The sequence below is a fragment of the Gallus gallus genome, chromosome 20, assembly GCF_016699485.2.
Source record: "Gallus gallus isolate bGalGal1 chromosome 20, bGalGal1.mat.broiler.GRCg7b, whole genome shotgun sequence".
Lineage (NCBI taxonomy): Eukaryota > Metazoa > Chordata > Aves > Galliformes > Phasianidae > Gallus > Gallus gallus.
The window spans coordinates 1,545,129-1,559,116 of record NC_052551.1 but is presented as its reverse complement, the minus strand read 5'-3'; the positions used below and the strand labels follow the sequence as shown (position 1 = coordinate 1,559,116).

Below are 13,988 nucleotides of genomic sequence, written 5' to 3'. Positions count from 1 at the left end.
GGGGCCGGGCGCGGGGCATGGCGGCGAGGGAGGCGGCGCGGGGCCAGGCCTGCCTGCGGCGTCGGCTGCACGGAGCGGAGGAGGCGCAGCAGCAGCAAGCGGTGCTGGTGCGGAAGCTGCAGGAGAAGGTGAGGGGAGGGCGGGAGGAGGCGCGGCCCACCCCACGGCCCGGAGCCGAGGCCTCTGGAGCTGCTCGGCCCTGCCCGGCCCGGCCCTGCCCCTCCCGCTGCCGGGAGTGCCCCGCGCGGGGTCTGGGCGCGGCCGGAAGGGGAAAGCTGTGCGGGCAGCGCGGGGGCTGAGCGCGCTGCGGGGAAACGGCGGTGTTCCCGGCGGCCCGCGGAGCCCTTTGCCCGTTGGAAGTGTCGGTTCGGGGGACGTAACGGAAACGGCTGTGCCGTGTGAACGCAGGAGGCACTGTGGCTTCTTTGCCTAATGAGAAACTGCTCGGGAGTGACTGAGAGTTAACGGCTGCGTGCTTTGCCGTCGTGTGGGAGTGCCTGCGGAGGACGGGCGGCAATAGCAAAGAGATGGTAAAAGCACGTTTCCTCCTGCGGGCCCTGCGGAGCTCTCTTCGTTCCCATTCAGGCTCTGCCGGCTGATTTTCACTTATTTACGTACCCCAGAAGCACCGCTGCTCGTTCCCAGCCGGCAGCTGTGCACACACCTGTCTGCCCGAGTCCCTCCCGTTGAGGCATTCTCACCATACCAGAGCCTTTCCCTCCCTGTTGTTTTACTGTTTGCGTCTCACTTGGCAAGAAATCGCATTTCCTTTTGATTTTTCTGAGTAGGGTACTGGTGCTACAGGGGGCATTAACTGATGGCAAGCTGGACATGAGCCAACAGTGTGCCCTCACAGCCCAGAAAGCCAGCGAGATCCTGGGTGCATCCAAAGCAGTGGGGTGAGGGAGGGGATCTGCCCCGCTGTGCTGCACTGTGAGACCCCACCTGGAGCGCTGCGTCCACATGTGGAGTCCTCAGCACAGCAGAGGCATAGACCTGTTGGTACGCGTCCGGGGGAGGGCCACAACAATGGTCTGAGGGGTGGAACACCATTCTATGGGGACAGGCTGAGAGCTGGGGCTGCACAGCCCAGAGAAGATAAGGCTCCGGGGAGACCTTTCGGTATACAGAGGGACTGTAAGAAAGAAGAGGTCAGACTCTTCAGCAGGGTCTGTTGTGATAGGACAAGGGGAAATGGCTTCAAACAAAAAGAGGGGAGACTTTGGCTGGATGTAAGGAAGAAGTTTTTTTACAGTTAAGAGTGGTGAGGCACTGGAACAGGTTGCTCAGAGATGTGATGGATGCGCCCTCCCTGGAAATATTCAAGGTCAGGCTGGCTGGGGCTCTGAGCAGCTTGACCTAGCAGTGGGTGTCCCTGTTCATTGCAGGGGGGTTTGATGAGATGACCTTTAAAGATCCCTTCCAACTCAAACAATTCTATGACTCACAGTAAACTCACTGTTACTGAGGCACACTGAGCCACTTGGTAAGTTTTCTCTTCCAAGCTCATAATAAAACATGATTTAAGAAGGATTTGTCATTGATTTTGGTGTTGGCTCTCTTTCTGGATTTAACATGGTTTGCTGAGGTTAGATCAGGGTAATCTTCAGTCTGACAGATCTCGTTGGCCTGGCATGGCATCTGTGTCTGTCTCATCGTTCTGCATGTCATCAGTGTCTCAGGACGAGCAGTTAGTACTATGCATAACATAAACCCTTTCTCACTTTCTATAGTATTAGATAAAGTGAAGCTTCCATATATGATAATGACTTCTCCCCATGTCAGTAGTGCTGTGAAAAGTACTGGGCCCTGTCTGTAAAGGCTTAGAGAAAAGCTAATGCAGGAGGAGCTTCGTTTCCCTCATCCTAATTCTCTGTATCCATCTCAGCTGCTGCAGTATCGGAGCTGGTGTCGTGAGCTGGAGCAGCGACTTGAAGCAGGAGGGGTGAGTGTGCAGGTATGTGGCATTTGTTAACTCAGATTAAAGGCTCCTCAAAGCAATAAAAACCTTGTTTTCCTGATGTGAGGTTTTAAAGGAGTACTTCAGTATTTTGCCTTTCAGTATTTTGTCCAGAAGCCATTCATAGAGCAGCCTTTAGTCCCAGAAATGCCAGTCCAGAAAACCTTATCAAGAAGGATGTTAACTTTGTGAAGGAGTGCTTTGTTGCTGGAGTAACGTTTGTGCTGGGTCTCGGGAGAGGACTATACTGCTTGTTATGTTACAGCTGTCTGAATAAGGATTGAAACGTAGCATCTTAGAAGGCAAGAATGCTGATACTCAATGTATAAAGCTGGCTCAGTGCTTTTCTTTCTGCTTCATGGCTAAAGTAAACCCAGGAAACAAAGTGTAGGAGAGTATGTATTCCCAAGCTTCAAGTCTAAGTGAGTGTTCTTGGTCGTGAGCTGAAGATACCCAGCTGTGAGAGTGGGAAACTGAGGAGAGCTACTGACATGGGGTAGTACTCTACTCCTCCCTTCCTCCGTGTAGACATGATGCTGTAATGCCTGGAAGAAGCCATGAGCTCCTAAGATACCAAACAAATGAAGGGGAAAACAGTGCATGATAACAGCAGTGAAGGGAATACAAGAATTTAATTAAACCTTTCCTTTCTTAAGGGATCCCTTTCATACAGATGGGAAACCACTGAAGACCACAGCCTGGAGAAGGCACTCCTCCAGTTAGAAGAAGAGCAGCAAAGGTAAAAGGAAAAAGCAGTACCTCATTCCTGGTGTCCTGGATTCTCATGGAAGTGAGAGAAAACCTCTTAAGTTCTACCTAATCTCCTCAAGGGAAGCAGCTGGGCAGGCCATTTTGAAAGGAGGAAGATCCACAGTCCGTACTTCTGGAGTGAGGGTTGGTCGTATGACCTCCAAAGGTCCCTCTCCAGCCTAAATTTTGCTATGATTCAGTAGGTGAGCTACTCGGCAAAGTCTGCTTTACATTGGGAATCAAACCATAACATCCTAAAGATTTCATAGAGCAGGTGTTTTCCTGTTTGGTTTGGAGTTTTGTTTTTTTCTGATGAGCATTTGGCACCACAGGAATCTTCTGTCATATTTTTCTGTGCTTTTCTTTCTCCTTCAGCTCCAGAGATAAATTGTGCGTGGTATAAAATGTGTGTGTGTTGTGTTGCCTAAGTTGCAAAGTAAGGTGGAGGAAGCACAACTCCTGCTTTTGTCCAAGAACTGAGCTCTGTGCTGGTTCACTGGACAGTGGTTCTTCCAATTTTGTTCATGAAATATATCCTGAGGGAGACGGTAGGCTGTGGCCCCACAGTAATTGGCCTGCAGTGCTTTACGCTCATTGCAGTGAGCATGGTTGAAAAGCCTTCTTGAGGGCTGCAGATGCACTGCACTTTGGGAACTGAATAAAAGTTCAGTTTTTAGTTCAGGGCTTCATTTAAAGCTGTTTTGCGCACATGTTTGGCCTTAGTTTTGTGGTGTGCAGTTTGCTGGGGGGTTTTACTGCAGGTCCTAATGTACTGGACAAGAACTGAGAGAGGCTTAAAAAAAAAGTAAGCAGAAGTAGGAATGATATCGCAAGGGAAAGGATGTAGAAGCAGAGATAACAGTGGTGATATGAAGGCAGTCAGGACAGTGGTGCGTTCAGCAGGATCTTGTCATGACAGTGAAGTGGACAAGTGACCAGCCAGAGCATAGGGAAGGCTAGAGCTTAACTTTTGAGGAAGGCAAGACTGACAGTGTAGATGGAAATGAAGGCTTAATGCAAGAAAAAACAAATGGGTTTGCCATAGCAGAGACATCTTCCTTATTCCTAGAAAGCACTTCTGTTGTTTCCTTGAAAAGAAAGTCAGTGTTGAGGGAGCTGGAAAATCACAAGGGTGCTGCTTGTAGTAGTCATTCAGTCAGCTCATTGCTGTTTCTCCCTTTCCAAGGTGTGAGAATCTGGCAGAAGTGAATACCCTCCTGCGGGAACACCTAGATAAAGCAAATGAGGTGAATTTAGCCCTTAAAGAAGATGTTGGAAAACTGACAGCAGATTGGATGAGGGCCCGAGAGGAGCTGGAATTGAAGGAGAGTGAATGGCGCAGTGAGCGTGAGGTAAGGATAGGCTGTAGGAATGTCAATGTAGTGCCACTCAAATGAGAATATGGTTGTGGTTAGCAGAATGCAGGTGTGGGATGGAGGGGCGTCAGCAGAAGTGGTGATGGAAGATGCTCACCATCTACAACAATGCTGCGGAGTCTTAAAGACGAGTACTTGCTATTTCTGTACACTGTAGGCCAGTCACACGTGGACTCTCCTTTATTTTTATCACTGTTTTTTTTTTTTTACACTTTTTAAATCTCAGCAGTGGAGAACAGAGGTTTATGTTTTCAGGTTCAGAGTAGGTAAGAGCGGATCAAGACAGGCATCCCTTACCAGCAGCATGTGGCAAGCAAATGAAGGGGCTGTTTTTTGTTCTTCCTACACCAAGAGTGTTAGAGATCTCTGCAGGACAAGATAAGGAATCCTGATCAGTGTGCTTTGTTGATAGCCACTGCAGCAGGAGAGGTGGGAGCATCTTTGAATTCAGATAGTAGGTTTACTGAGGATGTTTGTGTGGTGCCTCTTCAGTCCGTGATGCTTCTGTTGGAGTTATTGAAGGTGTTCTAATGATGATGGCTGTACACTCGGATCTAGAAGAATTGTACAGTGACAGGGAAGGCTGAATTGCTGCTCCTTTTTGTCTTTGTGTGTTTAGTTTTATGACAGCTACTTAAGGGGTGAACATAACCGTCTTCTGAGCCTATGGCGTCAGGTGCTGACTTTCCGCCGTCACTTCCTGGAAATGAAGACTGCCACTGACAGGTGAGGAGAAATTAAGAACAAGCATCCTGGAGAGCAAAATGTAGCTTCTCTTCTTTTCACGCCTGCTTTTTGTACCTTGATCTTCCTTTAGTTACAGCTAATAATGCAGTTTCTCCTTTGATAACTTAAAGTAATTCTATATGTTCCAGCAGGAACAGGGAAGTAATTATTCCCCTGTACTCAGTACTGGTGAGGCCGCACCTCGAGTACTGTGTCCAGTTTTGGGCCCCTCACTGTAAGAAAGACATCGAGGCCCTGGAGTGTGTCCAGAGGAGGGCAACAAAGCTGGTGAGGGGTCTGGAGCACAGACCTTATGAGGAGCGGCTGAAGGAGCGGGGGTCGTTCAGTCTAGAGAAGAGGAGGCTCAGGGGAGACCTTATTGCTCTCTATAACTACCTGAAGGGAGGCTGTAGTGAGCTGGAGGTCAGCCTCTTCTCCCGGGTGACAGTGATAGGACGAGAGGGAATGGCTTCAAGCTGCGTCAGGGAAGATTCAGGCTGGACGTTAGGAAATTCTACTTCTCTGCAAGGGTGGTCAGGCACTGGAATGGGCTGCCCAGAGAGGTGGTGGAGTCACAGAGCCTGGTGGTGTTCAAAGAGCGTTTGGATGTTGTGTTGAGGGACATGGTTTAGCGAGAACCATTGGTGAAGGGTGGATGGTTGGACTGGGTGATCCTGTGGGTCTTTTCCAACCTTAGTGATTCTATGATTCTATGATTCTATATAGCCTGCTTTGGACCTGTTGCCACCTGTGTGTGTGACCTGCTGTAGGGTACCTGCTTTAGCAGGGCTGTTGGACTCGAGGATCTCTTGAGGTTCCTTCCAACCCCTGTGATTCTGTGTTTCAAGGATTATTCTTGTAGTACCTTCCTGAAGCATTTATTATGTGCATATCTTCATAAGCCTCTTAGCAGTCCAATTGGTGATGCTAATAGGTCACTTAATGCTGAGACACTAGTTATAAAATCTGTGGATCTCAGTAAAATTCCTTACATAAATTAGTGATAATTAGAGTATGCTAATAAGATACAACAAAAGCAACAATTTATGAGTGTTTAGAAGTTCTTGAAGCCTTCTGACTATGCCATGTGTTTATTCTAAGGGGAAAATAAGCTAATTTCACAGCTCTATAGATATTCATCTGACCTTCTGAGATTAGCATCTGATTTGTCCCTAATAAAGGTACAATCTGTTGCCTGATTTTGTATTTGAAAAGTGTTTTGACTGCTAAGAATTACACTGTGAACATTAGCTTTTTCTTTATTCTTCCTCAGAGATTTGTCAGAGCTGAAGGCAGAGCAAATGAGACTCTCTGGATCTATACTTGTAAGCTGCTTCCGTTTGAACTCTGGCGTACAGCTCTGGGAGTCTGTCACTTTGGGGAGGCCTGTCCTAAAGGATCAAGCACAGCAGCAAGTGGAAAGGGAAATAAACCAGGAGGCTTTGGAAGTGATGTGCTTACAAGTTGATGAGGACCTGGAGAAGAAAGAGCTTCAAGATAGGTTAATATATCTTAAACTTTATTTTAGTTCCAGCATCATCTTTTGTAACTGGTGATTCACAGATAGGCTGTGTTCATGTTCAGAACCCCCATTCATTATATATTCATATAACCTCGATTCTGCCCATTGTTAAAGGTCTGGTGGGAGCTCTTCTGAGTAGGAAGACTGGAAAAAAGACTGTATATTGTAATGTAATTGCTGTTACTGATTCTTATTGAGAATTTCAGAGTAGTCTAAAGCTCTTTTGCTGTCCAGGGCTGTGCTCAAGGATATGGAAGGAATTTGCACAGGACTGTTGTAAGCAATATAGCACCTTTGTACTGATGTTTCCTTGGAAGACTGAGTGCAGAGTCCTTTGGGCCAAGTAGTGCCTTTCTGCAATGCACAGCATGTTAGCATGTAGAGATTAAGGCTGTCTGCTGTATTTTCTGGGCTGAACCTTTTCTGCTGTGCTTTTGGGAGCTGCTTATCTTTTTAACACGTGGTGTGCAATGCTTTTGGAATGGCATGTGGACCTTCTCTTCTCAGGGTGATGGAGCTCTCAGCCTTGCTTGTACAGTCTCAGAAACAAAATGAAGAGAAAGAGAAGACCGTGAAAACACTTAACGACACTGTGGAGATGCTAGTATGTTTTACCTTTATCTGGGAAGTAGCCCAGCTTGGTTTGAGTAATTTGTTCTCTAGCCTTAGAATAGAGAGGTGTGGCTTCCTCACGAGGAAGAGTAGTTAGGATGTAAACTATGTGGAAAGATCAGGAACATCACCAAGATAGTTGCTGTGTGTTTGGCATGCATGGAGTCCATCCAGGTGTGGGCAATGGCAGGAGAGCTGCGGGCATTTTGGGTGTCTTAAGGGGTTTGCACCCATGCGTTTTTGCCTCAGAATTAAGTTTCTAGTGGTCAAATTAAATTGAAATCGACAGCTTAACTGTCTGTAAAAATGAGTTGCTGCTCTTTTTCTTCTTAGTTTTAGCAAAGAAGAAATTGAATAAATATGGCATGTTATATACTTGAAGTGCTAGGGCATGACAATGCTGATGAAGATGGAAACACTACAGAGGGGAGCAACTCTTCCTTGTCTACTCTTTCCTTATTCTGTTCTCAGGAAGCAAGTCGGTTAGAGGTAGAATACGAAGCTTCATTAACTAAAAATGCCAAAGAAGAGAACCTTGCCCTTCAGAAGCTAATCAAAGAGATAACTGAGGTGAGTACATTTTTGAGTTCACATCCTTCTAGACTTGATTTTGAAGTACTTGACAAAGGAAAGAGAAAAGCACGGGGAGTAGAATCACATGTTTTATACTGCTCCTGGCTGTTTAATTTTTATGCCATTTTTCTGATGTGAAACCTATTACAACTTCACAGTTAGCTCTCCTGTGACTCTTCACCTGAGCTCCTAGGAGTTTCAGTAGCTTTGCCTTCACTGTCATGTTAAAGTCTCTCTTGAACTGTGCTTTCTTAGTTGGCTACTTGACATTTCTATTCCAGTGTTGCTTGGAGGCTTCCCAAACCCTCCGTGAGCAATAACCATGTTGTTCTTCAGATTTTTGTAAAAGGTCACTGACTCAATCAATGCATTTGCCAGCTTTGCTACTTCACTCTGTCTTCACTGACCATTATCATCACAGAATCTTAACTGTTCCAACTGGTTAGGGGTAAGTTGAACTTCAAATCTTCACTCCATACAGGAGGTTTAATCGTCAGATCTTTTACGCTGCCTCCCACAAAGTCAGTTCTTTCTCCTTATTTAATCATTTTTTCCTTTTTTTGCTTCTGCTCAGAGCAATTATAAACATTAGCTATTTCATTACTGTTTTCCAGTATTCATCAGCTGCCTTCTTCTCTGGGCAGTGTTAATGGTTCTTTTCATTGCTGTTTCCAGTGTTGATTTGGTGCTTGTATATGTGGCTTTGAGAAGCTGAAAGAGAACCAAATCATTCCTGAGAGCTTCAAGAAACTGAGCATTCAAGCAGCCTCTGTCCGCTTCACATTCGTTTCTTCTCTTGTTTATAGTAGCTCTGTTCAGAAGTCCCTGCAGTACTTGTGGCTGGGACAAAACTCATTTAATCACTGAAGAAATGAGTGAATTGAGTCTTTAACAACTCTAGGGTGAAGTGGAGGAAGAAGGAGAAATAGATGAAGAAAAACAAAATAGTATGAGCAAAGAATAACAGCTTGATTTGGGCTTTCAGGTGGTGTTAGATGACAGTGACAGCACAGTCGGCATTGTCCAGCGTCCAGAGTCTAGCAACGTCCTCTCTTGTCTGAGCTCCCTTGATGCAGAGCATGCCTTTGTGTTGGTTCAGGAAACACTGGCAAGGAGGCAAAAAGCAATACAGGTGAGAATTTCTCATAGCCTTCACCACTGGCCACAGTCACAGTCACCAATGCCTCACCTGGCTTCAGACCTTTTCATTTGCTTACCAGTTTCTTTCTAGCCATCATCCCACTCTTGCTACTGTATGGCCTTGCCAGTCTTACCAACAGTGTGTTCTGCTGCTTTTCTCTCCTGATCTCCTTCCCCTCATCACAGCTTTTGCTTTCAGGTGAGCTGTGTCTCTGCTTGCTTCTCCTCCCAGCTACTGTATTTGAAGCCATCTTCCCTGCTCATTATTGCTTGTTTCTGCTATTTCCCTCCCCATTTGTTACAGGCCCTAAAAGAAGAGCTTTCTACCAGGCAAGACTCTATCAGTTTTCTGCAGCACCAGCACAGACAGCAGGAAGAGAAGTGCAAGAAGCTGCAGCAAAGGCTTGAGCAACTGGAGGAGGAAAACAAGATGTCTAATAGCCACCAGCAGCACCTCAAGTCTCTGGTACTAGCGCTCAAGTGGTAAGTGTTTCATCCTTCCGTGTTCTAAAGGTAATCTATTTTCAGCTCTAAGATTTCAGAGGTGTTATGGGCAAAGAATTCTACTATGCCTTATTAACATCCTCCTGTCGCTGCTTTTAATGCTCTACCATTGTCCTGTGGCTGATTTTCTTTGAAATTCAGGACAACGTTGGAATACAGATGCCTCTCTCAATACACTGATTCTCTGAATTTTGTTCTTTCAATGCCCTTTCCTAGCCACCAGTTCTCACTGAATGCAAGCCAAAGCATGCCTTACTTTCTGTCTGCGGTTATCTTGTGAGGGGAGGGGCAAGTCTCTTCTTACTCTGCTTTCCACAACTCCATCCTAGAATGGTGGAAGTGGAATCAATGAGTATGCAGATCACCTTGTTCTTCTTCCTTGTCTCTGCAGTGACTGTGAAAACCTAGAGAAAATCAGAGGAGAACTACAGCAAAAGCTGGAATTAAGTGAGCAAGAAGCCTCACGTCTGCGTCAGAGTAACACTGAGCTGCAGCTGAAGGAAGATTCAGCCCAAGGGGAAAAGGTGGAGCAGCAGCTGGCAATGGAGAGAGCACATCATGACCATGAGCTCGTGTGAGTGTTAAAAGCTTTCTCTGGGCAGGGGCGAGCATTGCTAGAGCTTAGGTCTCTACACTCTGCAAAGGAAAAATGTTGTCTATTCATTGTCTGAGGCATAGAGGTGTGAGAGAGTACACAGGCAGGGCTGGATACCTACTGACATCAGCATAGCTGCCTCCTTGTCCTTTCTTTATATTTCTTTAAAAAATGAATCCAGACCTGACTGGAGTAGTTATGACAATCATCAACTGAAACAGGTGATTCAGACTAGATTTAAGGAAAAAAAATCAAACCATTATGACAGTCGTGCAGTAGAACAAGTTATTCAGAGATGTTGTGCAGGTTCCACCCTTGAGTATTTCAGGATGCATTAGGATAGAGCCTTAATCAACCTGGACTGATCCCATAGTGATCCTGCTTTGAGCTGAAGATTGGGCTGGCATCCTCCTGGGGTCCCTTCCAACCTGAATCATTCTATGATCCTATGATTATTGGATTGGAAATTAATATTCCTCCTCTCCCAAAATAGATTGCAAGCTCTTTAATTGCTGAAGGTGAGAACAATTTTGAGAAGTGTGTTTTACTCAAAGATCAACTTTGCTGTCTTTTATCCACTGTATCAAAAAGGGGAGCTAACAAGCAGGAGGCTGTTAGGTTAAGAATATCCAAACTTTTTGGAAACATTCTGTGATTTTTGAAAGCTTGTTCTACTTTCTCAGTGATGAATGTTTCACCTACATCACTGACAAAGAGTGACACAGCTTTAGTTAAAACATTCCAGCATTCTTTACATGTAAATAAAAAGTTAGTGAAAATCCTTTAAACTGCTTTATTTAGTTTACAGTATGTAGTCTTTGTTTTGCAAACAGTAATGTTTTTGGCATAAAAAAACTGTTGCCTTTCCATTTCTCTCAAGTTTGAAGGACTTAGCTGCACTTGAAGAAAAACATTCGTTGTTACAGAATGAATTGGTAGCCGCGAGGGAGAAGCTGGAGGAGTCACACCTTCAGAGGGATCTGCTGAAGCAAGAGAAACATGAGCTTACAGTGGCACTGGAAAAGGTATGGACACCTTTTTCTTAAGTAACACTTGGGAAGTGTTAGGGAGATGGAGTTCTTACAGCAACATGACCACAGGTGCTGTTTCAGAGAAAGTAGTATTGTCCTTCTTGGACAATGCTGTGATCTGCACAGGCTCTCTGGTGGAGTTAGTCCCCACATGCTTGTTAGGAAGATCTAACTGGGAGTATGTCAGGTATGTCAGAGACACAAAGGAGATCTGGAGTTGCTGCTTGAAGTCAGGGTTATTCCTGTCTTTGTTTTTATTTTGCTGTTTTGTCTCTTCAGGCGGAGAAATCAGTAGCAGCATTGACAGGGGCTCAGAATAAGTTGAATTCTGAAATAGCTGACCTACATACTGCTGCAGCAAAGATGAGCAGTATTAATGAAGCTCTTGCACTGGATAAAGTGGAACTGAACAAGCTTGTGTTGCAGGTGAGCAGAGTTTCCAACAATGCAAGGTGTTCACCTCCAGCTGCTTGATTCTTTTCAGACTTTGTGCCTTCAGACTGACTGAATATGGAGATGTTCATTTTCAAGCCAGATCTTCTACAAACCTTACCTGTGTTTTGTTTTCTCTGTGCATCTGTGATTGTAGCTGGAACAAGAGAATGAACTTCTGTCAGATAAAGTGAATGAGATGGAGAGAGCAAAGGTCTCTGAACAGGAGAAGATAACCTTGTATAAAAGAACAAATGAAGAGCTTTGTGCAGAGAAATCCCACCTGGAGAAGCTGCTGAAGAAAGCAGAGGAGCAACAGGAAGAGCTGCAGATGCAACTGAGAATACTGGCAGAGGAAAAGGAAGAAACCCTGGAGAAACTCAACCAGGTGAGGTCAACAGTCTGGTTCTTCTGGGTGGGCATTTGTCTGCTTGGCTCAAGGAGGCTGCATCTGCTCAGTTCTGCAGTTCTTTAGTCAACGAGGTGCTTGGTAGTACTGGAGGTCGGAAGGCTCTGTTCGCTTGCTTTTGGAAAGGGGTTGATGGCTTGCAGAGACTGTAATTCTGAGGGATTGAACTGTCCTTCATTTCTACAGATTATTTTGATCCACTTGTCTGCATTAGTCCCTTTTCTGTTTTTTTTTTTTTTATAAGCTCTGGAGATATAATAATTGTTGTCCATGCACTTGAATGAGGCTACCACTGTTATCGGTGGCAAAACAAGCAAACATTGAAGCTCTTCATCTTTTTCTGAGGCAAGAAGGGGCTGTATGTTTCCATTTATATTTTTATTGTGAAGTCCACCACTTTCAGAACTCAATTTGTTCAAACACAGCGAGCGGGACAGAGCTGCAAGTCAACATCTGCTGCCTTGTACTGCTAAGAAAGGGATTGGCATCTTGCTTGTACTGCTGAAATTATATTTTAAGACATAAATGTAACTTTGAATTGTTAGAGCATCGTTAGGCTTTGAGGAAGATGAGAAATGGATGAACAGACAAGATTGTTTTCTCTGGACTGACTGTTTTTGGTATACTGGAGAGAAAGCTTGGGAGAATCATATCACTGGGGAGGTTTTTGTCATTTAAATGACAGTTTTGTAATGTGCAGTTGTGGGTAGTGGGGGATAACAGGAAAATATTTTTCTCATGGTCTGTTTTGTATTAAATAGACTTTAAGTATAAGGTATTTGGCAAATACGAAGCAGAGGTGGTACAATGCAGAAAATAGTTTAAAAATCATGGTTAATATCCATCCTTGATTATCAGCAATGTATATTGGCAGCTTTTTTTCTTATGTAAGACAAGTGAGCAGTATGACAATGAATTACTGTATACAATCTCTTTGGCCATATCAGTCCTATAAATTGCTAAATGACAATGCTCACCAACACTTCCCTACCTCGTGGCATCCAGCTGCTATACATGCTAAATTAAGTGTCACTGTGTGGGATTTTTAGTTGTTTTGTTGGTGGGTTTTTTTTTTTGAAGGAGAAACCATTTTTACTTTCATTCTCTTCATCCAGCAAAGTTGAATTTGCTCAAACTTAACATTTACAGCACTGATAGGGATTCTGAGAGAATTTAGGTTGCAAGGTAGCAGTTATGGAAGATGAGGGATTTTTGCATGAAAACACATAATCTGGGGTCTGTGTGTTTGTCCTCAAGTAGCTGTCTGGTCTCAGCCAACCCGGTGTGGCCCTACGCATCACTTCCAAGTCTCAGTGCCTTTTGGCAGCCCAGAGTACTGGTGCTGTATACAGCAGATGCTCTTCGGCTTTCAATCAACACTGCAGGAACTCTTTCTCCCCTAACTGATTCAGAAGTGACACTGGTTGGCTCTGAGCACGTATTCAGAGAAATGACCAGAAATATATTTTATCCTGCTTTCAGGTTTACCGCCAGCAAGAGTCAGCTAGCAGTGGTTTGGAGCAGTTGCGCCAACAGTCCTCTCGCCAAGAGGATGCAGTGGCCAAGGTGTCCAAAGAGAAGGAATTCCTGGTGCATGAGAAGGCTGCCCTTGAGGTGCGACTGGCAGCTGTGGAACGGGACAGACAAGGCCTTTCAGAGCAGCTGGCAGAGGCCAGGTAAAGGCAGGGAGGAGGCCCTAGACAGGACATTATTTAATGTCTGTAATTACAAAGGTGGTAATCATTACACCAGGATTTATTGCATCCTGTACACTTTCCAGATGGCTTACCTTCCTTAGCCTGAAAATTGAATAATCTTGAGCAAAATCTTGAGGGGGGAGGAAGAAAATGTATCATGATGTGTGTTCTTTTTGTGACTGCTAAAGCTAACACAGTCCTAAGCTCGTGTTTGTGCCCCCTTGCACATCACTGCGTGAAGTCTAAAGCAAGCCGATCCAATTCCTCCATATCTGGTACCCTGACTCTGCATTGGGAAATAACTGTGCCATGCTATCTTTGCTTTCCCCAAGATGTTAAGTGGAGCCTGAAACTTCTGCTTTTTTTTTTTTTGTTCTGCACATTTCAACAAATACATTTAGGATTCAAGCCTACTATACATTGTGAGTAGGGCAACGTCATTTAGGGTGAAGCTAGAGGCTTATGCTGAAGATCTTGAGGGCGTTATGCTTCTAATCTAACTCTTGTTAACTGTGAGGCAGGACCTAGGTTTAGTTATGTTAGCAGCACAGAAGTTTATTCTGAATCCTTGGCAGTCCTTGGGAATTCTTGTTCACCATTGGGTCCTCTGTACCTTACCACATGGCCTCCAGAGATGGCCATCATGGAGGTGTTATGCAGG

At 44.9% G+C, this 13,988-nt stretch overlaps 1 protein-coding gene across 7 annotated transcripts in view; it reads left to right on the top strand.

Annotated features, from left to right (window-relative positions):
* The window catches only part of CEP250 (centrosomal protein 250), a 34,463-nt gene continuing 20,475 nt past the window's right edge, over positions 1–13,988 (top strand). For 3 of the 7 annotated variants that reach the window (XR_213434.5, XM_046902974.1, XM_015296253.4), the window contains exons 1-15: positions 1–128; positions 1,889–1,957; positions 2,617–2,699; positions 3,897–4,062; positions 4,706–4,812; positions 6,086–6,313; positions 6,842–6,938; positions 7,418–7,516; positions 8,505–8,651; positions 8,964–9,142; positions 9,555–9,737; positions 10,639–10,783; positions 11,069–11,215; positions 11,379–11,609; positions 13,113–13,306. Coding sequence is in view for 6 of the 7 variants with exons in the window: in XM_046902974.1 (XP_046758930.1) it covers positions 18–128; positions 1,889–1,957; positions 2,617–2,699; positions 3,897–4,062; positions 4,706–4,812; positions 6,086–6,313; positions 6,842–6,938; positions 7,418–7,516; positions 8,505–8,651; positions 8,964–9,142; positions 9,555–9,737; positions 10,639–10,783; positions 11,069–11,215; positions 11,379–11,609; positions 13,113–13,306 (2,186 nt within the window). In the remaining variant the exon portion in view is untranslated. Of the gene's footprint in view, positions 129–259; positions 1,003–1,888; positions 1,958–2,616; positions 2,700–2,790; positions 2,914–3,896; positions 4,063–4,705; positions 4,813–6,085; positions 6,314–6,841; positions 6,939–7,417; positions 7,517–8,504; positions 8,652–8,963; positions 9,143–9,554; positions 9,738–10,638; positions 10,784–11,068; positions 11,216–11,378; positions 11,610–13,112; positions 13,307–13,988 lie in introns of those variants that run through there. The other 4 variants (XM_004946945.5, XM_040650876.2, XM_025142331.3 and 1 more) reach the window with 4 other exon arrangements.